The 26,568-nt window shown below is 36.0% G+C and overlaps 3 protein-coding genes across 7 annotated transcripts in view; 1 reads left to right on the top strand and 2 right to left on the bottom strand.

Annotated features, from left to right (window-relative positions):
* Nucleotides 1-1,809: 1,809 nt before the first annotated feature.
* LOC110375451 (golgin subfamily A member 2) lies at nucleotides 1,810-7,500 on the top strand. Its single transcript, XM_021333556.3, has 4 exons — nucleotides 1,810-2,036; nucleotides 2,555-3,583; nucleotides 5,099-5,338; nucleotides 6,558-7,500. Exons 1-4 carry the CDS (start codon nucleotides 1,992-1,994, stop codon nucleotides 7,359-7,361), a joined length of 2,118 nt encoding a protein of 705 aa, XP_021189231.3. The 5' UTR covers nucleotides 1,810-1,991; the 3' UTR covers nucleotides 7,362-7,500.
* Nucleotides 7,501-8,865: 1,365 nt separating this feature from the next.
* On the bottom strand, nucleotides 8,866-19,894 carry Pss (Phosphatidylserine synthase). Its single transcript, XM_064035025.1, has 7 exons — nucleotides 19,431-19,894; nucleotides 17,421-17,679; nucleotides 15,437-15,747; nucleotides 14,450-14,704; nucleotides 14,075-14,297; nucleotides 13,327-13,373; nucleotides 8,866-12,986 (listed from the first exon to the last, which is right to left on the bottom strand). The coding sequence occupies exons 1-6, from the start codon at nucleotides 19,616-19,618 to the stop codon at nucleotides 13,329-13,331; spliced, it is 1,281 nt and encodes a 426-aa protein (XP_063891095.1). The 5' UTR covers nucleotides 19,619-19,894; the 3' UTR covers nucleotides 8,866-12,986; nucleotides 13,327-13,328.
* A 3,146-nt stretch (nucleotides 19,895-23,040) lies between these two features.
* Nucleotides 23,041-26,568, bottom strand: part of Kis (kismet) — a 34,943-nt gene continuing 31,415 nt past the window's right edge. For all 5 annotated transcript variants that reach the window (XM_049835794.2, XM_049835795.2, XM_049835796.2 and 2 more), the window contains one exon: nucleotides 23,041-26,059. In XM_049835794.2, the coding sequence (XP_049691751.2) occupies nucleotides 23,684-26,059 (2,376 nt within the window). In that variant the 3' untranslated portion in view covers nucleotides 23,041-23,683. The remainder of the gene's footprint in view (nucleotides 26,060-26,568) is intronic.

Consider the following 26,568-nt stretch of genomic DNA (forward strand, 5'->3'; position numbering starts at 1 on the left):
TTAGGTAACGGAATTTGGATAAGTATTGGATAGGATTATTCGAAAACTACAGGATATTAAACACTTTAAATACGTATGTTATTCAGAGAGATAAAAGCTACTAAATACATATATATTATAGGTATTGGGATCATTAGTTGCTAGCAAGACAGGGATAGAGGTAGGAAAAGGAATCTTATAGGATAAAAGACTTGATAGAAAAGGTTCGTGATCAAGAAGAGGACAGGAAAAAAACATGTGGTTTAAATCGCCAATCTCACCACATTCGCAAAGGGCACTATCAACGATTTTAATTTATTTATATTATGTTTAGAGTTTCATCTAGTTTTCTTTAATGCTACTTATTTGTATAATTTAATTGCTTAGTTTTGATGTATAATTTAGTGTGTTTAATTTAGATTGTAATAACAACAACTTGTAAATGTTTGCACGCCGAATGGCAAAATATGGCAGAACCTGTTTATTTTATAACACCATTTACTTTGTACCCATATTTGCAAAATAAATATATCTTTATCTTTATCTAACGATCTGCAGTCGGGCGAGGTGAAGCTTAGAACAATTATGACCTATTCTCATACGAATTAGGCAACTGGTAGCAGCTTTATTAAAATTTAGTTTAGCGAACCACGGTTTTTTTGGAATGCATAATTGGATACGAGCGTAATAGCTACCTTTATTGATACTGCTATTTGCCCATGACTTACTCCAGTCATCCCAAAGAAAATTCTTTGGTAGACTAGCCAAGTCATGAGCAAAATTTATATATGGAAATAAATCACCACATTCCACCGCTTCGCTAGCCAGACGATCAGGGGCCCGATTCTCCTAATTTTATTTAAGCGCCATTCGATTGACGTTCGACTCGATTCGACTGAGATCCAATCCCGACTCGATTACGATTGAAGCGTATGTGGCATTCCGCTATTTTTTCTTTGAAATAAACGTTTTTATCCTTTTCTGTCATTCAATAATGAATCATTTTATCTGCAAATGATTTACGATTGCAAAATGATTGTACAGCAAACAACCGTATAGACCAAAATCATCAAAATAGCAGACCAATCGCACACCAATCAAATGTCAATCGAATACGATTGGTCTTTTATTAGTAGCAGAATGCCCGATATGGTTAAAACTGCTATTACTATCATATTGCGATTCGATTTCTATTCGATTTTGACATTATTAACTTAGGAGAATCGGGGCCCAGGGCCCCGATTCTCCTATAGTGTGCGATTGGTCTGCTATTTTGATGATTTTGGTCTATGTGGTAGTTTGCTGTACAATCATTTTGCAATCGTAAATCATTTGCAGACAAAATTATTCATTATTGAATGACAGAAAAGGATAAAAACGTTTATTTCAAAGAAAAAATAGCGGAATTCCACATACGCTTCAATCGTAATCGAGTCGGGATTGGCTTTCAGTCGAATCGAGTCGAACGTCAATCGAAGGTCGCTTAAGGAAAATTAGGAGAATCGGGCCTACATTCTACATTCTACATTTACATTCTACATTCTACATTCTACATCTTTAAATTGTTGATTGTAAGTACGTTCCATTCCTAGCATTCACGTTCTTCTTAGATCGTATCGCATCGCATCTCCATCTGGTCATCAGCTAGGAAAAGATTAAAAAAAAAGACGTGAATTTTGATTATTTTGAAGTTTCTACATGGTTTCTACATACTTTGAGAATGTTGCTAACAGACAAAACAAATTGGTCCGTTTCTTTTTTATGTATTCACTTTTCATCTTTTCATTCATTGAGGACGTGACAAAACGTGACAGTAACTAGTATGACATGAGTATGACACATGTATGACACTGACACAATTTGCGAAAGAAAATGTTTATGTGGCCAGGTGAAGCTAGTGACAAAACATACATTGTTCGTAATAGTGAAATAATTATTAAATTTATCTACTAGTGCAATAAGTTTCTGTTTCATTAAAAGTATCTAGGTTAATATCGGTGTCGTAAAAACTTATGATGGAAGATCGAGCAGCTAAGCTAGCGTTAGCACGGAAAAAGGTGAACTGTATGATTTAATTTTCCTTATCAGTTTTTCTGTCGCTTATAACGCTGGTACCTACTTATATCTAGCCAGGATCGGTCAGAGGGTCGTCTTAGGAGATCTATAAAATAAAACAAAAGAACACTTTCCGATTGAGGTCCATGATATACTGCGTACATGATATACTAAATATATGGGTTTAATTTAAACCCATATATTTAGAAACAACTATGTATTTAGATTATGCTTTGCTAAAAGATAGATTGCACCCCAATAAGAAAGAAAAAAGGTTTAAGGGAAGCTTATTTCGAAGGAAATGCCTTCCAGCTAACCTACAAGTAATACGAGTAATATGGTATTTATATTTTATAAAAGATATGCCTATGTTACATCAGAGGCTTTCTGAATATAGTTAAGCAGTATATTTATAGTATAGTTGTAGCAGAATATCAAATAATAGTTGCTATTTAACATCTGTTTTATGACTTTTATTATTTAGGAAAAGGATACCTACTGATTAGTTTTCATTTTTCAGCTGAAAGACCATCAAGAAAAGAAATTGTTTTCTGGACAAAAAGATGATACAATTTCTAGAAAAGGAGATATGTTAAATATTGAAAGTTCTGAATTTAAACCTGATGAGGGATTAGCTACTCAAAGCATACAAGACACACTGGACAACAATAGTTCCAACATTACTGATAAAAATAAAACTAATCATTTAGTATCACAAAATATAAATACTGGCAAAAATGCCATCTTTCCAGATGACAATTCAACAGCTCCCACAGATAATGTTGATGTAACAGAGTTCTTTATTTCAAACAAAAGAAATTTAGAGTTACAAGTACAACAATTGCAAACAAAATTGGACCAACTTGAGCAGAAGCATGCTTTAATAATTGATGATTACAAAATATGCAACCAAAAACTCAATGAGCTAGAAATTGAAAATAAAAATCTAAATGGCAAATATTTGAATGCTATGCAAAAAATTATGATACAAGATGATAAACTCAATGAACTTAATTCAGTAAAGCTAACTTTATCTGAAGAAAATAATAATTTATCTGAACAAATAGAATTTACCAAAACGGTTTTAAATGCTAAAGAAGCAGAAAGTGATTCCCTTCATAATCAACTTTATAATCTACAGAACCAATATGATGTTGTACACCTGCAGCTACAACAGTTGACAAATGGCTCAACTGCTAATACCCCAAGTGGAAAAACCAATAACAGTGAGAAAGTAGATGCCCTTATACAAAAAAATGCCAATTTAGAGCAACAGTTGGGTTTATTGCAAAAAGAACGAGATCAGATTAACCAACATTATGAACAATATGTTTCTGAACTGAATGAGCAATTAAGGTGTGTAATTAAAAAAAATGAGGAGCTTACAAGAGAAGTTGAAAGTTTATCTAATAGAGAAAACAGTTTAATTGAACAGATAAGTGATATGGAAATAAGGATACAAAATTACAACATAAATAAAAAGACATATGAAATAGATTGTAATACAAGTACAATAAATCAATTGCAAGATAATTTAAAAACAACTCAGGTAAATATCAAATAATTTTAATGTAAATAGACTTATTACAAGATTTAGTTGTTGCATAGTGTGACTGCTCTGTATGAGATCACGGGTTCTGTGAAAGCCTTTATTTCCTATTAAGTCTGCATGGCCCCCATATTGTCATTTTTAACCTTTGCATTGATAGTGGTATTTTCCCTGACCTCATGAAGTACAGTAAAATTTTTCCAATCTTCAAGCCAGGTTGCAAGAAAAACCCTTCAAATTATAGAAAGATCTCTGTTCTTCTCGGGCTTAGTAAAATTTTTGTACTTATCGTGTTAGATCAGATGTCCAGACACTTCAATCACATAATATTCCATGAAAACCAGTTTGGTTTCACAAAGGGAATGCACGTAGAGATGCAGGTGCCAGTCTAATGACTCATATCCTGGAGTCCTGGGAGATCTTACAGGATGGTTTAGGTGTGACCTTTTCAAGGCATTTGATTGTGTGGATCACAAAACTCTTATTTGTAAACTAAACCTTACGGAATTCGTGGTAACACTCTCAAATTGTCTTATCCTATTTGTCAGACAGACAGCAAAAAGTTGACATAAACGGATCAACATCTTCAGGGTCATTAGTTAAAATGGGCGTGCCTCTGGTGCCTTAAGGTTCAATACTGGGTCCATTTTTTATTTATCGCATATGTAAATGATCACCTGTATATGATGTCTAACATGGCAGATGTAGTTCTATTTGCACATGACACTTCCCTTATTTTTAAAATTAATAAAAAATAATCTAGCCATGTGCATGTAGATGATTGCCTGGCTACTCTTTAGATTTAATTAATGAAATCGTTTTCTTGGGCATAACCCTATGTTCAAAATAACGAAACATAAGGCAACTTACAGATGTAGCAACGGCATGGCTTGTACATTTCGCCTACTTTCAGTCTAATCTCTTTTGGGATTTTGTTGTGGGGGCAGCGGCTGACGTAGATTCTGTTTTCATACTTCAGAAACGGTCAATTCGAGCTTTTTATAATATGGGAACTCAGACTCACTGAGAGAGCTTTAAAAAAAAAACTTTATTCTTACGTTTCCTTCTCCCTATATTCTTGATAGCCGTTTTCCCGCGGTTTCATCCGCGTCCCGTGGGAGCTACTCGCCCGCACCGGGATAAAATATAGCCTATGTTATTTGCAGATAATATAGCTTTCTAATGGTGAAAGAATATTTAAAATGTCCAGTAGTTTTTATCCATTACAACCAAACAAACAAACAAAGTTTTCCTTTTTATAATATTAGTATAGAAAATGCTTCCTAATCTAGGTGGTGTACCTAATATATGTCAATAAAATTTACTGAATTTGAACACCATTGACAGTTATTGTTGGCCAATAAAATTTATTGGCCAATGAATAAATTGCAAACGAGTCTATGATTACCCTTCAAACCTGTCTCTAGGGATAAGGTAGTGGAATTGTAGTGGAACAATGTATTTACTTTTCATGTTTTATTAATATTTTCACATCATTTGATTTTTTTATTCTAGGATGCCCTAAATGTATTACAGAGCAAATATGAAACACTTCAAACTCAATATACTGAGAGTGTTGCTAAAATTCAAGAATTGTCTGACGTTAAAGCAGCAGGATGTCATCATGACAACATCAGCATATCTAAACTAAATGCTGATATGACGAGTGACAAAGTGGCTGCACAAAGAGCTACTGAACAAAACAAGAAATTAAAGCAAGACATGCAGGACTTGGAGGATGCTTTTGTGAAAATGGTATTTGTTTTGATTAATTTACTAGCTGTTTTGCCGTGGATTCACCCGCCTCCATGGGGAACTTCTTCTCGTACGGGAATAAAATATATCCTATGTTTTTAATGTTACTCGGGAATAGTGTAGCTTTCCAACAGCGAAATAATCTTTCAAATCGGTTGAACAGTTGCATTTGCAAATGCATGCGCAAAGAGAAGATTAAAGAGGAATGTTTATATGTTTATTAACATACATTAAATAGTGGGGAAATACTCTTATCCCGTGCGAAGCCGGAGCGGGTCGCTAGTTAAGGTTCTAGTAACTGGTAAATTCGCGAGTATTAAATAGAAAACTTGGAATCGAACACTTACGTTCGACACATTTTTACAAAAAACGTATAATAAACATTTTATCCGACAACAACGTAACAGTGACTGCTGACTGTGCTGACAGGACTGTCAGTTCTGAGTGAACATTTTGTGTTCTACTTTCCTTTCCCTTTTAGGTTAAATGTTTTGAAATACGATAAAATAATTCTTAATAACATAATTCCTCCCGCGGTTTTTATTTCAAAATAATATATTAATATTATTAGAATAAATAAACATTTTTATTTTTTCGGGAGTAAGACAGAAAGAAATAATCTTTGTAGGTATGAAATAAAAACATTTGCAGCAAATGTAATATATGAGTAATGTAAGATGTAGTGAAGAATGTGAAAGTTAAATTACAAATTTTATTAAAATACTAGCTTCTGTCGGCGGCTTCACCCGCATCCCGTAGGAACCACGGCACGAACCCGGATAAAAAGTAGCCTATAGCCTTCCTCGATAAGTGGGCTATCTAACACTGAAAGAATTTTTCAAATCGGTCCAGTAGTTCTTGAGATTAGCGCGTTCAAACAAACAAACAAACTCTTCAGCTTTATAATATTAGTATAGATTTTTGCCATGGGTCACAATAAAAATAGTTTTATGGGCGGACTGGGAATAATCCTTTGCAAGGACGCTGGTGACAGCCACGCCCCATTCACACCCGTGTGGACCATGAGAGTGGCATTAACGAGATTGCCAGGGTTTGATAAAGGTTCCCAGTCCCTGTATTAGGATATCACAAAAAAATGCTGCATAAAACCAAGACAATCCAGTAGATTATTCCTTCTCAAAATTACGATTTTTAACAATGTGTGTCTTCAAGCTTTTTGAAATTATATCTTAAAGTAAATTTTATACTTACGTTTCAGAGTAAAGACAAACTGGAATTAACAGAAAAGGTAACAGCTGAAAAATATTTAAACCGGGAACTTACAATTAAATTATCTGAAGTGGAAGAAAAGGCAAAAGACATGCAAATTAAATTGAAGGCCAAGGATGAAGAAATGATAAGATTACAAGCAAATTATAGAACTATCGAAAAACAGTGTGAAAAATTGACTAATTTGGAAAGCAATGATATTAGTACAGTTTCAGATGTTGAACCTAATTCGGAAATAAACAATGACGTCGTAGAAGAGTCTGTCGAAACTTCGGAATTAGAACGCAAACCTTTAACTGATGATTTCAAAGAGAATAAGCGCAATATTCTCCAGAGAGCAGATGCAATGTCAAAGCTTCAGGAACGTTTCTTAAAAATAATGGGTGAAGTTGCTGATTTATCAGATGAGAAGCACAGACTGGAACATATCATTTTACAACTTCAGAATGAAACAGATACAATTTGTGAATATGTGGCACTATACCAACAGCAACGGAGTTTGCTCAAAAGACGAGATGAAGAAAGAAGTGCTCAGTTAAAGATTTTCCAAGAAGAATGTGGAAAACTTAAGAATCAATTGGAAGAACTGAGTGGACTTTTGTCTCGGTTTGCAGTAGATAAAGAATTATCATTTTATTTTGAAAATGAGTCAAAGCGAATCGATATGGAAAATGTTATGTCATTATTAGACAGTCTTAAAAATAATTCATTAATAGATATCAATAAGAAAAATATAGAATTCAAAAATTTTTATCCCTGTAACTGTTGCTCTGGTAAGCTTATTGATGTGTAGAATACTCTCTTATCTGCATTAACAGTTGCAATATTATGTATTTATGACCTAGATTTACCTAAGCTATTATACAATATATTTAAATCACTGCACGCGCAACTATGACAGACTTACATAATAAATAACATCGAATGTCTAATTTTTGTATTACCCAGCCAGCCCAGTAGTTATCTCGTGATTGTGACCGCATTTGTAATACCTGCGACCAAAAGTCGATGACAGCTGTAAGTGTTAAATAAACAGTTCGAAAAGTAAATTCTACGTAAGTTGTACATATATTAATGGTCAGTATCGAGAACGTTAACTTTCAACACTCGGAATAGTGAAATAGTTTTCACTGAAAACTATTATATAAGTAGGTACTATAAGTAATTCAGCATTCATGGACACTGCAAACGAACGAAACTTTTTTTTCCCGAACGTCAACACTGTTGACGACAGGAACGAAAGATGTTACCGATCGGGAATTACCCGAAATAATAAGTAGCGTTCAACACTGTGAACGAACGAAACTTTTTTTCCTGATCGTCCACAGTGTTGAAGAAAGGGTGTTACCGAGCGGGAATAACCCGATTTCATGTCGTCCATGCAAGTGCTGTTGGCAGTTGCAGTGGGCATCTCGCTTCCTTTACACGCCTTCAGGCCTTTACTTACTGACATATACAGGATTGCTATATTTAGGTAGGTATCTATATAACTATTAGTTGACAAAGTTTGTATAAAACGCTATCCTGTAAACATAATATTGATAGAACTGATCAAAATAGACTTGCGTGCAAAATATTCGACCAGCCCGCACGCTATCCTTCAGAACACAATGTATAAAAACCGGCCAAGTGCGAGTCGGACTCGCGCACGAAGGGCTCCGTACCATTATTTATAAAACGGACAAAAACAATCATGTTTGTTGTATGGGAGCCCCCAAAATATTTATGTTATTCTAGTTTTCAGTACTTATTTGTTGTTATAGTGGCAACAGAAATATGTACATCATCTGTGAAAGAACAATGCCAGACGTCCATAGTAACTTAGGCTCAATAAAAATATTTCATGGACAGTGAAAATTCTTAGTTTTTTGTGTGTAGTTTAATGTCTGAAGCTTTTCTATGTTTTCCACTTTTGCATTGAACTTCTCAAAACCTATTCCAAATTAAATAAAACGAAAAACCTGAACTCGATAAACAAAATAATTACTTATTAAAATTATATTTTTTGGAAAAGTTCTAGATAACAATTAAATATTTTATAAGAAGTTAGTATTTTATATTTAAATTGTTGTAGTAAAGAACTTTGTGTCCATGAGAATTTCGTTGTAAAAGATGATTGGGTGGGCCGAAACCTGACATTGTTCTTTCAACTCTCTATCACGGTTCATGAGATACATCCTGGTGACAGACTAACGGACTGACGGACAAAGGAACGAAAACAATAGGGTCCTGTTTTAAACTTTGGGTACGGAACCCTAAAAATTAAGGTGAGACAAAAAAAAAACTCATGTTAATAATTGAAGGTTTGTTTCAGAATCTTTATTTGTACATAAGCTACACTTCAATAAACGGGATATCGTGGATGATATTGACTAGTTTATTCGAACACCCTTATTTCTGATTATTAATTACACAATCTGAGTCACATTGCATTTTGTTAAAAGCTAACCAACCAATTTATTGTTCATTCATTAATTGTATTGATTTAGTGACCACTTAGGTACCGATCTAGGCTGGATTGAGTCAGCGCGTTGTGGCTAGACGTCTTCACCTAAGTAAGACGAGTGTACCGAAGATTCCGAGAGACTGGGAACTTCAATAGACAATCAGTTTCGGGAAGAAATAAGGCTACTTCAGAACCAATTGATCGATTTATGGTGTCTACCTGCATGTTTAATAAATCGACATTTGACTGGTGTTGAGGTTCAACAGCAACTGCGTCATGTTCACAGTGTAGCTGTGAATGCGTGTACTATACGACGAAGACTTGCAGAAAGCCAATTGCATCCTTTTAAAGCCTCTAATGATCGAAAGTTAATCCTCAGGCATCGACGAACACGACTTCGGTTTGCCCGTGCTCACTTCGATTGGACACTCGATCAATCGTCGTCTCGTCCTCTTCTCTGACGGGTGTAAAATCAGTCTATGGAAATGATTGAAGTTTACCGAAGGCAGAGAACGATTGAAACGAAGATTGAGTAGCTTTTGGAGGAAGAGGACCTTCTTTTGATCGAAGTTTCAATCTACGTGAGCAGTCTTCGTGTAATTATACAAAATGTGTCAAACCTATTCACATTAAGATTAATACAAACAAAAACATGCATGTTTCGAACAAAGTCAACAAAATAAAAATGTGCGCGAACTATAACATTTAAGACAAACATGGCACCAAAGAGTAATTGCCCGAAAATGTATGGACCATTAACCCGAATCGATTGAAACGACTCGTGTTTATAGTTATCGGCACAGATAATGAGCTCTCGGCGGAAGAGTGGGGATCGCTTTGCGCACAAACCAATAAATCACTTCTGCGCAGGTGAAGGTCAGGGCTCAATATCCTTGCCGATGATTATAGCAAAGTAGAGCCAGACATACCGTGTTCTAAATCCAATATTATAAAGGCGAAAGAGTTATTTCATTCTCCTGTACTTATTGTTAGATGTTGCTATGTCCTACTTTGCTGATTTAATGTAAATAGGTTTGACACACCCGATTTGTTTGTCTGCAAAGTGATAAATCATCCTCGAAACTCATAATTATTAGAACATAACATTTTTGCCCGATTAGGTAAGTACCAAGAAGGCTTCATTTTTATTATACGTTTGCATTTCTAATTATTTGAAAAACACTGCACATTCTATTGTATTTTTGCAAATAATTAATTTCAATACATTAAGAATTCTTTAATCGTAAGATACAATACATTTAAGTATTCATCATACGTAGGTACTATACTACTAGTACATGGACCCATCATTAAATTTTTTGTCGAGACAATTTAATGCAATAAGGTCTAAATTCAGTATTCACTGTAAAGGAGTCTATTGTTTCACAAAATGGGTTGTACATGTCATTAGTCGATAGTACCTACCTACCCACGGTCCGCGGCCCGTTAATATATTATTTTCTTAAAACGTTCAATCTCGGAATGTTCCATTCAATTACAACTTATAATTAAGCATGTCAAGTTTCAGTCATCAAGCAATTATCATTTATTTTTTTAGTACAGCCACAAATACAAACATGACAGTGGGACACTGGGTGACCCCGATACAAATGTACTTTTCTACATTTCCAAACAATGCAAATCAAACAGCTAGTATTTGTGTTGCCATATGAGTCATGATGAGTCTTTACACACTCAGCGTCAAGATAGTTCCAAAAGTGCATTTCTCTTTGGGCCACCATAGGTAAATGGCAGGATATATACATAAATAAGTACCATGCTTATAATATACATCCCTTGTCTTATCTCCTATGTCGCAGCCAACTGGTTGAAATAGCGGTTCAATCAAACAACTAGCCCTTTGATTGAACCACACCATTTAGTCACTCGTTTAGTTTTATACTTATTTGAGTCGTTGAGATGCTTAGAGCATTAACATTGGATAATAAATCTAACATAAATACGTTATTGAATTTAATTAAGTATTCGGCGGCGCCTTTTAGTTCAGCGTCCGAATGTTGAACAAACATACTCCATTAGAGTAGGGATTTAACTAAAAGCACACGAGTATGAAAACCTTAAAGGTGATTCCATAGGTAATAATGATAGGAACATTTACAAAAATAAATTGCACATTAATCCAATAAACTAGTAATGATTCAATTGATTGAGACATTGTTGTTACTGTATTCTAATTGACTTTTGGTCGTATTTTACTAGGGTTCCGTAGTAAACTGTAAACTAACCCTAAGGGCGCTCTGAATTTATGCGTTTCGTGTCAATGCGTGATGTGTGATATATCGTTGGATAGTTATTTTTAAACGAATAAGGATTTACTAAAATAGTTTTTTCATAATATTATTTTTTTCGGAAATAATCGCTCCGAAAGTAGGTTTCCTTATATTATATCCTCTAACTTATGAACCATACCTACCTATGTTTAAAAAATATGAAAAATAAACTAAATTTGAAATCGATTGATTGAAGTTTTTGAAAAATTGAACAAAAAATAAAAAAAATATATTAAAATTACCACCGAAAACCCACCGTATATAATCCATCTAATTTTGAAAAGTTAGTAACCATTCGGGAAATTCCGAGAGATGTCGCTGTACCTTGCGCTACTTCAAACTCTTAAGATTTTTTCTGAGTATGGTCTACACTTGGGCAACTACGGAACCCTACACTGAGCGTGGCCCGACACGCTCTTGGCCAATTTTATCTTTTTGTTAAGTGAATGCTTCAACTGACTGTGGGAAATCCTAACATAAAGTACTTTTTGATGTTTTACTTAAGTTACCTAACATTCGGCATAAGGCACGACGATCTTATCGACTGCAGTAATAATACACCTCAAACCAATAAACATTACAAAACCATTTTATTATTTAAAAAAAAGTCGAAGCATTTACCTTAAACTAAGTTTTTAAATAAAAATTCGCATTAAAATCTTTAGTTAAGGACCTACTCAAATGGAATACAGTTGTTTGACTGTCATCTAGCTCAGTCAGTTTAGACATAACAATGGTGCTGAAAAATAACACAAATTCGCACACAACTGAATTTAGGTGAAGAACTTGTGTTCACCATTATGAATAAAATAACAGATGTCCCCATCGATCCAGGATGCGCTTCCAAAGATATTCGAGGTTAAAGTGGCAAGTTGGCAAGTTTTATCAAAAATATCATTGAGAATTGAAAGATACATTGATTTTAAGATCACTATCTTCATTTTAATTATTTCTGTAACCGCGTGTAGGTAATTGGCGCATTTTCTTTAATGTGGCTATCTCGATACGCCTACTCCACACCGGCGAGGCTAGCCTATAGCTTTGGATCGATGCGGGACTTAAGATATTTATGATGGTGAACTCAAGATGTCTATATAATTCACATTAACACTATTTCAGTTGTTTACGTTGACTGGGGCTACAAGGAGTTCGCTGACTCAATTTTTAATGCCAGTAACTACAGTACTTTATCGGGTAAATTTTTCATACCCACCAAACGCCACCCGCTCATGTTTGGGTGAGGTAACATCGATCATACAAGGACAGTTCAAGTCAAATAACTTTGCACATCTGTATTTTGTTAATGTTTTTTGAGTATTGTGACTTCACAATAGTATTAACTTCAACACGCAAAGCTTCTCGACGACACCTAAACGTAGAAATAAGCAAGGAGTCAAACGGCAAAGTTATTTGGGGAGAACAGAAGATACATAAAACTTGCCGGGTCAATCCCGAAATTTTAACTAAAGATTTGCACAAAGTAGCGCAAAATTCGAGAATAGGATAACACCGACCAGCGCGTATCGATAGCATTTCATAAGAAAATTTATATCTTATTTTATAATCACACTCACACAAAACAATTATCTAAGCACACTACTCTATTTTGACTTTTTGAATGATTGTAGAGCCATTCACATCACAGATGAATGAATTTCTTCTTATATTCAACGTCTAGGTTCTGAAACAAAATATGAGAGCAAAAAGTTAATGTAAATTAAAAAAAAATTGGTTTCTTGGACCCTCAAATTTGTGGAAGCTTCAAATGCGCACACTAGCGATTCTACGCGACATCAATCGGAAATCGGCCTGCGTCCGTGTTGATCACGATGGACTCACACGTATTCTGGAGAAAACGCGCGCTATCGACTCTGCGCTAGTATAAATTGACCATAAGCAGGACTTGGTAGAGCTTCCGTACAAAATCGGGCATTGTCCTTTATTTCCAAGTAGCTGTTTACACGAACCAACTAGTGAAGACATCTAATAAAATTGTAGGAAAAAAAATATTAATTACTTACATTTAGTCTGTTTTCTTTGGGCTCTCTGCATTGGAGTCACTATTTGGCTGTAAATAGATAAACAGTTGTGAAATAAAATATTTTTTGATATAAATCCTATAATCTGAATTGCTGTTCGTTAGTCTCACTAAAATCCGAGAATGGTTGGACCGGTTTAGCTTATTTTGGTTTTAAAATGTTTGTCAAGGTCTAGGGAAGGTTTAAACGAATGAAATTTGTTGGGGCAGCTAGTTTAGTGTTTAAAAATGGACAATGGGCAATATATCCAAGTATGCAGCGCTTATTATTTTATCGATAAACATGTATAAGTCACCGAAAAATAACAAGACTCGTAAGTTGATCAATTTTCTAGGTAGTTGATCAACTCTCGGAAAATAATAATTAACGCATTGAATTTAAGCGAATCCGAAATCTGTCATACACATTTGACAGATGCTCCAATCTGATGGCATTCAGATTCGGAAGAGTGTGCGAAGTTTTATAAGATTTCATGAAAAAAAACCCATTCATTCGATGTATGTATTTTTTGCCGCGGTCGCTGCGACTGATTCTGACAGTTGTGCGTGCACCATCATTGTGGAGGAAGAAAAACTACGGAACCCGGTTTTTTATGCTTATTGTACCTACTTACTGAGTATTTTTCAACGCAAGTACAAGGGGCCATTTAAGGATTATAGCTCAACTCAGAAGTCAGTTTTGAGCCGCTATTAACTTATCGGGAACTATGATATAAATATGAGTTGCTTACCTCAAAATATCTGTGATAGAGCACTACACCATAGACACAGCCGATTGACACTAAAATTTGAATGACTAGCCAAACAATCACATTGCACACTTGAGCTTGGCCAAACAGTTCTTTGCCATTTTTGATACACAACATAGATTCCGTGACCATGATGGCTCCATAAACCCAACATTGTGTTCCAACTCGCTTGCAGTTCGGATCCGTTACGTAGGTGTAGTATTGTCTGAAATACACATTAATTTAATTTATATTGAAGTAATTCACATGATACTCATTACTTAAAATTGTGGGACCCACACACTTGTAGGTATGGCTCACCGGCTTAAGTGAGATAAAACGTTTACATATTTAAAGGCAACACATAATGTAACCTACCTTACAGACGGGGCCACAATGACACCTATGAGACAAAGTCTCGCAATGACCAGTGGATGCGAAGGTGGCATCTCAAATATATGTTTTAGGAAAAACGTATTCAACTCAGAAATTTGCCAAAATACCACCAACTGGCTCAATGCACAGAATCTCATATATGTGCTTGTAGGATCCAACCATCGGACTGGTGTCCATTGTACAGGAGTAAATTGCAGTATCGCTCGCTTTATCTTTCCAGTAGTTGAAGAAATGTCCCTGAAATCATACAAAAAATGTATTTTTTGTCGCAAAAGCTATCTTTGTTGTCGGTCTACCAACTAAAAATGTCAAGAATCGATATAAAAAAGCTAACAGTTATTAAAAATAAATTATCAAATTGGCGTTATACGTCCAAAGTTAGTAAAGCTGAATTCATTTATTTAAGGCTGATACACTGTTTAAATCCCTGAAGACAAGATAATGACACTTTAATAACGCGAGAAGACATTCACACTTATGAACCGAAAAATCTCGTCAGGTGAGGCGACGTTTGATGGTTCATTACCAAAAAGGGTAAAACGGGTCCTGCGCAAGTACGCTATTATTGCACAACTTTTATTATAAATTTTATAAACCGTTTTGCAAAATAAAACGAAATCTTGGTATTAAAGACTAGTATGTTTCAAAAGGTTTTAGTGACTGGAATTATGTTACTGGCGCATACAGGCATGCGTAAGGTATCTACCTACTCTTTTGAATAATATTTAGAGGATTACTAGGCAAGTGATTGGTCGTACATATCAACTCGGAAAGGGATCATCACCCAACGTATGAACTCGAGTATCATTTGTGTGAAACGCCCCACTGTAACGCGCACTAATCGGCATTGATTTGATTGTAAGATGGCGAGTCGTGCAAATAAATTATTATTTTTAATATTGATAAAACATGTAGGTCTGAAGACCGTGGGCCAAAACTAGTGACCGATATTTATATACACAAACTTACCTTATACTGACCCACTTGTATTCTCTCATTTCTAAGGCTTTACAAATCTTAAGCCCACACCATATTCCTAGACCATTGCAAATTAATACATCTAAGATAACCGAATCCCACCAACATTCTAAGAAGTTAGGAAGCAGATGTGCAAACGCTATTTCGGTTATTTCCCACATTATAGAAATAGCCCATAATAATCCTGCATGCCTGAATAATATGGCTTTAAACAGCCACCCTAAAAAGTGTCCCCAAGCAAATACGTCTACATGAGACCAAACTTTCGCCAAGCTTACATCTGAACAATTCACCGCATACTCCTGAAAAATATAAAATTGAAATAAATATATTTGTAGGTATAAACTATTCATACATCTATCAAATATAGGTAAAAGGAGAAGCTGACTGACAGACATACATCAACGCAGGGCTTAATCTACGAGTGTTAGAAACGTGTATAGCCAACTCACTTATGTTAAAAAAAAAAACTGTGCAAATAGGTAATTGACTGTGTACAGTCACTATTGAAGATGGCACAATGATTTTTGCGATTTCAATTGCGCAATATTTTTCTTCAATATTTTTTCGTGCGTCTAAGGCGTCGTCCTAATTGGCAGCGATCGCACGATGGCGCGATGCGTTTTTAATCTCACGATCTCACTATCTCACTTGCGAGGTTCAAATAGGACACTCTGATGAAATCTGTATGTTTGAACTCATCGAACGACGAGAACGCATCGTGTCATCGTACAATCGCTGTCAATTAGGACGACGTCTTAGATGAAAAACGCATCGCGCCATCGCGCGATCGCTGCCAATTAGGACGACGCCTAATTCGGCCCTTAGGGGCCAAAAAGGTTTTTTGCCCTTTTTATAGGCGATTTTAAAAAACCTAAACAACACTTGCCTAGTTGTAATGTTGAACAAATCAGATGGCTAAGCGTCATCTAGTTTAGTACTGAATGTTTCATTCAAGACGTAAGTTAAAGGACGTACAGACGTCTGATTGAATGGCGTTGTTCAATCAAAGGGCATGTCTGATCGAATTAAAAGGGTCCGTTTTTCCTATACCAGTTCTTTAAGACTGATTTAATTGAATGGTGCTGTGTATGTGGTCGTTCTTTCAATTATAAAACTAGACAGGTCTCTTTTTTATAAGGGGGAAAATCCTCATGGACTTCCCTCCACCTGGCGTCGGTGGACGGGGTGTGCCGGACTCTTACCGTCTAAAAACCCACCTAGTGTTGCCTCCTGTTAGACAGGTGATTTAATGGTTTCTTACAAACTTAAATATTATGTATGTCAGTAGGTACAAGCTGACTTTGACGGTGATTTGCTTATTTTTTTCAGAATAAGTTATTTTTTAAAGAAACAACAAGGTTTGATATTCCTGGAGCTTCTTATCTACAAGCAGTACAGTCTTGCATTTGGTACCTACTCTAAGTTTTCTCGAAACCTAAATATTGTTACGAGTTCTGATAAGTTAACACAAAATTATCTTTTCCCTAACAATACAGCTTCATTAAAACAATTACACAGTAATAACAGTGAGAGTGCCTGATTTCTAAACATAATTACAATCACGCATGACTATTTTGCTTTGCTAGATAACGGTTTACCTCACTAATATTCACTTTAACAACATTTAATCTTATCAACCTGCATAGATATAGTATGAAAGGCTATTCAAATTTGAGGCCTGATTTGAGATAAAAATTGATTTTCGAAAATATCTCATTACCTGTAAGGTTTCCTCTCTCTATGTCTATCAACATTGTAGAGATTTACATCTACTACTTTTGGTAATAAATAATACAAAAATATTTTTTGAGGCAAGTACAGTAAGTGGTTGAAGCATGATGCAAAGCAACAAGAACACCAAAAATAAGCATGTTGAAAACTATTAAGTTCACCAACTTTCTAAGGTGACTGAACTGGTACATATTTTAAAAACACATAAAAAAACAGACAATCTAAAACAGTTTTAACATACCTTATCCATATCAATGTGAAAATTGCGTAGATTGGGATCAATCCAATACATTATTTCATAAACTGTAGAATAACTTTGAAATAATAGAAATAAAAGTGCCAACAGGTACAGCACTGATGTGCCAAATACAATTCTCCAAACGGCTGGATGCGGTCTTGTAAAGGGTCCATTAGGAAATGTGAGAACCGATACTATGAGGAAAAAAAACACTACGCAGCAAATTCCTGACCATATATTGTCCTGAATACTGGATTCATCTCTGAAACAATGTTTTGTGGTATTAACTAGTGTATCCGTCTTATTCATAACAACTATTCCGCCACAGCTTCATATGATTATAAATATATACATATGTACAGTAAGCACCAAACTAACAGAAGGACATGAGCATTTGGAAAAGCTTTTATTCAGAGAGGCATTTTGTTTTATATGAGGGATAGAAAATTACATTTACAATTACAATTACCAGATAGATCAAATGGAATTGAGTGCATGCACAGGGTTATTTACCAAGTTTTTAACTTCAATTACATATTGAATTTGTTACAGGTCAAAAGAAAACAATTTATTTTTTTAGTTTTTGAGAATTATGTGAATAATCAACAGTTTTTTCAGGATGTTGCAGAATTGTTGTTATTTCCTTGAATTATACTTTTGCAAAGGTGGGAAACATATTTCTATACTAGCTTTTGCCCGCGGCTTCGCTCGCGTTAAGAATATATAATCCGCTAGAAATATTTATGTTTAATATGTCAGTGAGGAAGCCAATCCGCAGCAACCAAACAAACAGATTACCTACAGTTCAGTTCGAAGGTAATTAACTGGCGGAGAATCTTAACACCGCGATTCAGAAATGAGACGAAAATGCACAGCGCCATCTAATAGCGGCAGAACTTCTCAACATTAAGAACTAAACATTATTTTGTTCGTTCCATTACGTACTGATAGGTTCAAACTAATACATTTTACATCCTTCATCATCCCTTATTTTATCACCCGTGGGGGTTGAACGGGGGTTGAATTAATCAAAATCGTATTTAAGCGAACGTCATCATAAAATTCTGATTCGTCATCAGGACTTCTTCATAAAATCTAAGAAGATGTATACAAACTTTCATCCCCTATTTTATCCCCTTAGGGATGGAATTTATCAAAATCCTTTCTTAAGGGTTGCCTACGCCATAGTAGCTTTATGCATGCAAAGTCTCAGTCCGATCGGTTTAAAATTGACAAAGTTTCATACAAACTTTCATCCCCTATTTTATCCCCTTGGGGGTAGAATTGATCAAAATCCTTTCTTAGCGGATGCTTACGTCATAACATCTACCTGCATGCCAAATTTCAGCCCAATCCGTCCAGTGGTTTCAGCTGTGCGTTGATAGATCACTATGTCAGTCAGTCAGTCAGTCACCTTTGAGTTTTATATATTTAGATTAAAAAAAAAAAACACATTTTATAGAGAAAAAAATATATATCCAGCTTTCTGCTGAATTTGATTTAGAAAGAAATTCAGACATAAAAATTATCTGCCTAGTCTTTTTCTAACTAAGTTGGGGTTGGCTTTCAATCTAACCAAGTTCAGCTCAGCTTACCAGTGTTGTTCGAATACACTAGCTGTTACTCTATATAAATAAGGTGACTGCCTACCACCTCCACAATCTACTAACCTGGAAAGCCTGAGACCACTTAGTAAGACTGGCTATCAGACTTTGTACCCATAACTACTCATCAGAACAGTCATAAATGTTCAAATGACAGCCGGGACCTACAAATTTACTGTGCCTTCACAAACAAAAACTTCTCAAGACAAGATCCACCCCATCCACAAACTAATGGAGCCAAGCATTGCTTAACCTTACAAACAATCATATTAACCTTATAAACATTATTTAATAAACAATCGATCCCTGCGGCTGCTTAGCCATAAGAAATTGAAGTATGAAGAAAAGCAAACTTGTTGAATCAAAAATGTGGTTACATCATCTCAAATAAGTTATAAAGTTCAGGTACCTTACAAATGCTGTGTAGATTACTGATGCAATCGATACTGCCAACAACGTAATAGTATGTGGTTTATAAAAAAATTCTAAAGATATATCGTCCACCGGCCTTTCATTTATAGAGCTGAAAGCAGCCGTATAATCATTACACAGCATTGTGCTGCTGCCAGACATCGTCCTCTCTTTGGTGTCCTTCATGTTTATGTTCTCGTGTGATTCTCGTAGTACTAATTCACAACACGCTTAAAAAGTAGAGACTCTCACATTATGATAAAACAGTGAACAAATGCTTGACACTACAGTTTTCCGTACGCTGCCCTCAGACCTCAAAGACAGAACACACACAGAACCTCATTTCAATTTGATAACTGAAGCATTTGACATTTTATAGACATAAAGAAACTGAAACCATAGAGACATGAATGAAACAGCCTGAAAAGTAGCGAAACCGAAACATGACCGAAACCCATTCGATATCCCGAAACCATATGACATGAGACATTAATTGTCATGAGTCGTGTGTCAAGCAAGCGAAATGTTCATACAATACCCATAGACGTAGTATACCAACAGGACTGACCACTAACAGCCAAAAAAACGAGCCGATTAAAGCAGATAGTTATAGTAAATTTATTTCTTCTAATAATATTAAATTGTAACAGTATTTATATCTTTCATAAAGGTATGATATGTAAAGTATATATAATAACTTGGTGTACTAAGTTGGTTCTAGTAAATCCATTAATACTTTGTATTTTGTTGCAGGCTCAATATCTTCCACCAGAAAAGCTGAATTAATGTGTGTAAAAACACAAAGTAAATGTGTCGTCACTCTCTCACTCGAGTCTCTGGCAGAAATTGCCTTTAACTGCGGCAGATTGCCATAAAAAAAAGAAGCAGATAGTACGGAGGCCATCTGTCCCTTTCTAATAAGGTGACTATTAGGGTCGATTTATACTAGCGCAGAGTCGAAGCGTCAAAGGAGATGGCCAAATTTTCATAGTAAAAAAACCCAGAATCGACAGCAACGAAATGGGTACCAATGGGTTCATTATGATAGACCTTTGATGGTGCCAAAAAATCCAGCCTGAAATCCATGGGGTATAGGAGCTATATCATATTTTCACAAAAATAGGTTATGTTGATTTTTAAGATTATTTACATCAAGGCACATAAAAAACAAGGTTTACTAACATTGTTCAAACCAAGAGCAATATCCCCATAGTTACAGAGTTTGCCTGAAGATTAAAAGATCTTGATTTTGACTCCTCCCCATTGCACTACTGACATGAACCACTCCAGATACGATTAAACACCGACCTTATCTACTCGGAGAGGTTTTCCAGCTATGTGCAAGCTTCATAACTAGCGAAGGTTAATAATGAAAAAAAAAATATTATTAGGTGCATCAGCCCAGAAGTCAGTCTTTTTTTAAGTTTTATTTATTATTATTTTTGGCTCTTTAGTGACAAGTATAGTTGTCACTATCCGCATTAGTGGAAGGTTCTCGTCAATACAAATAATATAGCCCAAACACGAGGTAGTTTACATATCCAGTCATCGAGTTCCCTCGATCTTCTCCGCTCTCCATCATCAAGTCAACTTTAAACCTCTACTCTTGTATAGTGCTAATAGACATACAGCTGAGTGTCAAGTTTTTACCCTATGCACGCCTACAACTTTCGTAAGTTGCCTTCGATTTCTCAGGATTTCCACCATCAGATCCGGCTCTGATGACTATGGGAACATCTGGGAAGTATACTCTATCAAATAAAAAAATAATTTTGCAAATCCCATACATCTAATGAACAGCAAATAGTAAAGGCAAACTTTTTCATAACCTAAATTCTTGATCGAAAAACCGTTATAAAAAGAGAACCCCATGGTTTTCGGATGATATGAAATACTTTTTTTAATCCTCACATTATACTGAATTCAATGATATATGCGAGGTTTCTGTCGACTCTGGGTTTTTTTTTGGCCATCTCCTTTTTTCCAACTAAAGCGAAGCCGCACGAATGCAAGCTCTCTTAACACGTAAACAGTGGCGGCGTAGCATCGGGTCGCACCCGGGGCGAACAACTTATTGAGCACCCCTCCCTCCCACCCCCCAAAAAAAAAACGACAAAATATAATCACGTAGTAAAAAAAATAATACAAATATACCCAAAACAAGATTGAAAAGAGCACCGTAAAGTGAAGAACCCGCGAGCGAAGCGGGCGCGAAATTTTTGATTTTTGAGACACAAAGAGATATGTACCTAAAGGCTTTGGAGAAAACCAGTGTAAAGTGTAAGGCGCGAGCCCAGCGAGCGCGAAATTTTTGAGTTTTTAAACACAGAAGTTCCCAAAAAAGTTTGAGCACTGTAAAGTGAAGATGGGTGCGTAAGTTTTGATACTTGTGACGCAAGAAGATATCTAAAGAGATTAGAGAAAATTAGTATCAAGTGTAAGGCGCGAGCGCAGCGAGCGCGAAATTTTTGAGTTTTCGAACACTCAGACAAGTTAAAGTAAAAAAAAAACGACCGGAAATTGAAGCAGCTGCGAGTGAGCTCAAAATTTATTGAGATTTGGGACACTAAAGTCCTCCACCTCCTCTTACAAATAGCGCCCAAATAGCTTAGAAATATCCACTGTAAATATTTTTTTTATTGTTTTTTTTTGAGGACTCTAATTTAACTCAGAATTAAGCACAAATTAAAAGAAACCGTGACTTAAGCGAGCGTCAGATTTTTTTGCTACTTCGGTGCTTTCTTTTTGCTAGATTGAGGACTCAAAACGTAAGCGTAGAACAAATTAGAAATGAAGAGAAACCGGCGAGCGAAGCGAGCGGATTTTTTTTTCTAACTTTGAGGACTTAATTAAAGTAATCAGATAAAAGCAAAAATACAAGAGAAGGGTGACAGTCGAACTGAGAGGGGTGACCGCCTCGATGTCTCACACATGCACTGTTGTAGTTTTGTTTAAAATTTGAATATCGCGTAGTAAATGGTAGTGAACCTAGGCTTCGCAGATTAGAATGGCACCCTTAGTGACTTGTCCCTTCTGCCCGCGCCATCCTGGTCGTGCAGATATGTGCCGACCGAGATGGCACCCCCCGAGATGTGGCACCCGGGGCGGACCGCCCCCTCCGCCCCCCCCTTACGCCGCTACTGCACGTAAAATGGGCATCAACAGCAGAGCTATTGAATCACTTGCCAGTTCACGCGGGCGTGAGAATGCGCGCGCACTAATTTGTGTAGTTCGCGCGCAGATGCGCGAATTCCGACGAATGCGCGCGACTTTTTTAAATCTCCGAAGTAATGTGTGAGTTACGCCATGGAGTTAAGGTTGAATTCGTTAAGTTCAGTTTTAGATAGACGCTTGGACTCTGCGCTAGTATGAATCGACCCTAAGAAAGCTATGAGAAAAAAACGAATTTTCTAAGATTTATTAAACACATATTGGTTCTCCGTGATTCGTAAGTCACGATAAGACCGGGTAAATGTCACGTTATGGAGATAAAGGATATGTGATGTGTGCGTTAGCGTTACGCTGTGGTGTTGAGGTTGAATTAGTTATGTTCAGTTTTGATCTATCTTAACAACTTAGTGAAGTAGGTACTTAATAAAATAAAACAATTCAATAAATTCTATGTTTAATTATGATTTGTCACATAATAATATAATACATTTCGTCGATTTAGCAGTGTAAAATAATAAGAATACATGTAATAAATAATCTTATCACATTCAGTGTTTGACTTAAATCTTACAATAATAACTAATAAAAATGAGAATAAAAATTAAACCAGGGAATAATTTTAACACATTTTCACACATCGATAATGATTTATTATTTACTCAACATTTATAACTTACTTTAAAAACAAATAGTAGTCCAAAGAAACTGAGCTACAGTATTTGTGGAGATCTCTAGTGTCAGTAGTTTATCGCATAACGCAATGAAATTCTAAGCCACAATCAGGAATTGAATATATTCCTAAACGTGATTGCTAGCGCCGTATTATATACTTTGTTCAAATAGCTTACGATTTTAAAACATTCACACGCAATAATTGCATAGTGTCCTAAGTTGATGAAAATTTAGAATTATAGCCAGTTTAACAGAAGTTTTAATTAATTTTAATCTAATATCCGGAAAAAGGATTACATTAAAAATAATAAGGTTTGGAAGTTTATAAATAACTTCTTATGTCAATTTCATTTTAAGAATCCACTGGCGGAACATCATAGCAGAGTATATTTTAAGAAATGCATCGCTTTAATGATTTGTATTAATCGATTCCGTTGACTGGCGACCAGAGCTAGATCTTAATTCACGTCGCGGACACGTCGCCGGAGCCTCTTCAGATGACTTACGGATTTTCTTTTTATTGCATCTACGCCCATCATGTGCGGAATTGTCTCCAATATTAGTATCATCCTCATTGGAACAGTTACCTTTACTTTCTTCGTCATTTTTTTCATCATCGGCTGAGGCTATATCGTGACTTAGAGACATAGAACCTTCAGGGTAAGAGTTTGGTAATTTCGATAGGGATTTTTCGTCTTTACTCAATGGAGTAGCCGTTACCTCCGTAGGAGTAAATTTAGGAGGGACATTAGTGTCAAAGTCTGGTTTCATTCCGGTTTTGATAACGGTTGAAGGAGCTATTAAATCTTCAAGGTCCATTTCCCCAGGATGTGTTGAGTGATCAGATTGATTTTCCATTGCAGGCTTATTTTCAGAGTTCGGATTTTCCTTTAACTTCTTGATGGGGTTTAATTCTGTTGAAGATAGTGCTAAATTTTCTGGTTCGTTTATGATATCTTCATGACTTCGTTTGTGAACTAAAGAGGTTGCAGATCCCCCATCTTCAGAGATTAAGGATCTAGAAATATATTCTGATGAATTTTTAACAAATTTTTCAGTAACGTCTTTGTCATCTTTAGCCTTTTTGGACTCTGCTGAACTAACAAGGCTGGCACTAAGTGCACCCGAAGCCATTTGTTCTAACAACATCTTGCTTATATCAATATCTTTTTTATCACCCTTCAAAAGTTTTTCCTGAACAGCCGCAAATTCCGGTGGGACTTGAGACCTTAATGCATCGAATGGCAGTTTTTTCTTATCAGTCTTTGATAAATCGGTTGCTATGTTTTCTTGGCTATCATTATCTCGCTGTCTCTTTTCTGGTCTGATAATCGATTCGTAATTTAGAGACTGTTTGGACAAAGTTTCCAAAAGATATGGATCTGGTGGCAAATGAATTTGCGGTAATTGACTTGATTGTTGCCGATCAGAAACTTTTTGTTGGCGAGAAGTTGATGAATTAGTAACTACTGTCGAAGACCGCGGTGTTGTTGTTTTTGCCGTGCTGCGTGCAGAAGTATGACTGGATGCTTGTAATGTAGAAGCACCTGAACTTGCTGCTATATTATTACTCAATAAACCTAAAGCGTCGTATGCTGATGACATGCCAGAATGCATTCCGAATGGATTTAAACCACTTAGTCCTAATTGAGGATACAACATATTTGGATTAGGAAACACAAATGGAAATTGAGAGTTGGTAGATTTTGAATTAGAGGGATTCCCTGTTTCAGTAGTTTTACGAGATTTCGACTTACTGTCGCTTGAAATATTGGATCCAGTTAAATTGTTTATGTCTAATGAAGAGAATCCAGGAAGTCCTAGTCCCGCTAAATTCGCAAATATATTTCCACCTGCTATATTCCCTAACAAATTTGGCATACTATTAAAAGAACTCAACAATGGATTATTTTTAGGATCAAAGCTCCCCAAACTAGAAAGTAGTTTTGGGTCAAAACTATTTAACAATTTTGGATCAAAGCCCGTCAAATTTGAAAGAGTGGCAGCTAATGTTTTTGGATCAAATGCACTTAGACTTGATATACTGGCCAAAATAGCTGGATTTAAGCCAGCCAAATTCTGATTCAAATGAGAATTAGACGACAATACATTTGGAGATGGAGAATCGAGCGTAGGAGGACGTCCCTTTTTACGTTCACCTCCGCTAGCTTGCATCGGAGAATGTCTTTGACTACGTACGTCTTGAGGCAACTTAATATGCTCTTTAATACCTTCCGTCCACTTGGAGTCTATGTCATACATAGGGTTTTCAGCTATCCATTGGGCTAGATGCTTAAGTTGCGGTGCTTTGGGACCGACTATGCGCTTGCCAGTTACACGATGCACCACTGGCACGTGTTCTTCTGGTGCTAGCCGAGGCGCTACACCACGACGACGTGTATCAACGCTAGCCTGCTCAGCTAGCCACTTGTTTACTTTAGCCTCATGAGAATAAGATTTCATTGGTGGTACAACTGGAGCTTTAGGAACCTTTGTATGTTCTAAAGATTGTTGCAAAAATGAAGATAACTCTTTAGAAGAAGCCTGTGGCGATGGTACATTAGTCACCGTGACCGAAAATGGTTTCTGATTAGAGGAAGCTGGGGACGATGTTGGAGGCGCAGCTGGGGTTACAGTCACATCGGGCAGCACGCTGGAGCTACGTCCGCGCAGGTTATCTGATGAAGTGGTAGGGCTTTTACATTTAGCCGCTGATAATCCCAATACAATTTCATCTAATTTCTTTCTTTTCTTCTCTTTTCCAACTATATGCTCGGGCGCAGGCTGTAATGTAAAAAATAAAGCAGTTCGTTATCGGGCACCGGCAAACGGCATCGTGTACATCGTGGCAACTTCTGGATGGACTTAGTGTATTTTATGACCCCGTTTGACCGGTAGCATGTTATTGTCAAATAAGTCTACCCTGAAGTTTTAGTTAAAATATTCATCATATGGCATTACAAACTTAGAATTCATGTGTTGACAGTTAGCGTTCTTAATAATGAGAACAGTTAGTAGAAGTGGGACCCAACGTACTGTATCTATATTTATGTAGTCTGTAGGACTTGCGTTTTTCTATAAATTAATCATGTGCACAATGGATGTACAAAATTTGTAATATTCAATAGTATGGTAGTATTTTGCAATATCACAAAAAATGAGATTAAATATTATACATGCTTTATGTTATGGGTTGGTACTATTAAAAAACAGTTTCCATGTAAATTTTCTTATTTACATGGCCCCAACTGTATATAAAAGGAGATGTTCCCACTGACTGACGCACGGCCATA

The sequence above is a fragment of the Helicoverpa armigera genome, chromosome 6 (assembly GCF_030705265.1).
Source record: "Helicoverpa armigera isolate CAAS_96S chromosome 6, ASM3070526v1, whole genome shotgun sequence".
Lineage (NCBI taxonomy): Eukaryota > Metazoa > Arthropoda > Insecta > Lepidoptera > Noctuidae > Helicoverpa > Helicoverpa armigera.

What these genes read in the sequence shown, in the direction of transcription:
- LOC110375451 (XM_021333556.3), top strand. Translation starts at nt 1,992, where the DNA reads ATGATGGAAGATCGAGCAGCTAAGCTAGCGTTAGCACGGAAAAAG. An exon ending in TAGCGTTAGCACGGAAAAAG is followed by an intron (nt 2,037 to 2,554) that starts GTGAACTGTATG and finishes TTCATTTTTCAG; the next exon opens with CTGAAAGACCATCAAGAAAA. An exon ending in AGGATGCTTTTGTGAAAATG is followed by an intron (nt 5,339 to 6,557) that starts GTATTTGTTTTG and finishes CTTACGTTTCAG; the next exon opens with AGTAAAGACAAACTGGAATT.
- Pss (XM_064035025.1), bottom strand. Translation starts at nt 19,618, where the DNA reads ATGAAGGACACCAAAGAGAGGACGATGTCTGGCAGCAGCACAATGCTG. An exon ending in ATTGTGGCCCCGTCTGTAAG is followed by an intron (nt 14,298 to 14,449) that starts GTAGGTTACATT and finishes TGTGTATTTCAG; the next exon opens with ACAATACTACACCTACGTAA. An exon ending in TCTATCACAGATATTTTGAG is followed by an intron (nt 13,374 to 14,074) that starts GTAAGCAACTCA and finishes ATCTATTTACAG; the next exon opens with CCAAATAGTGACTCCAATGC.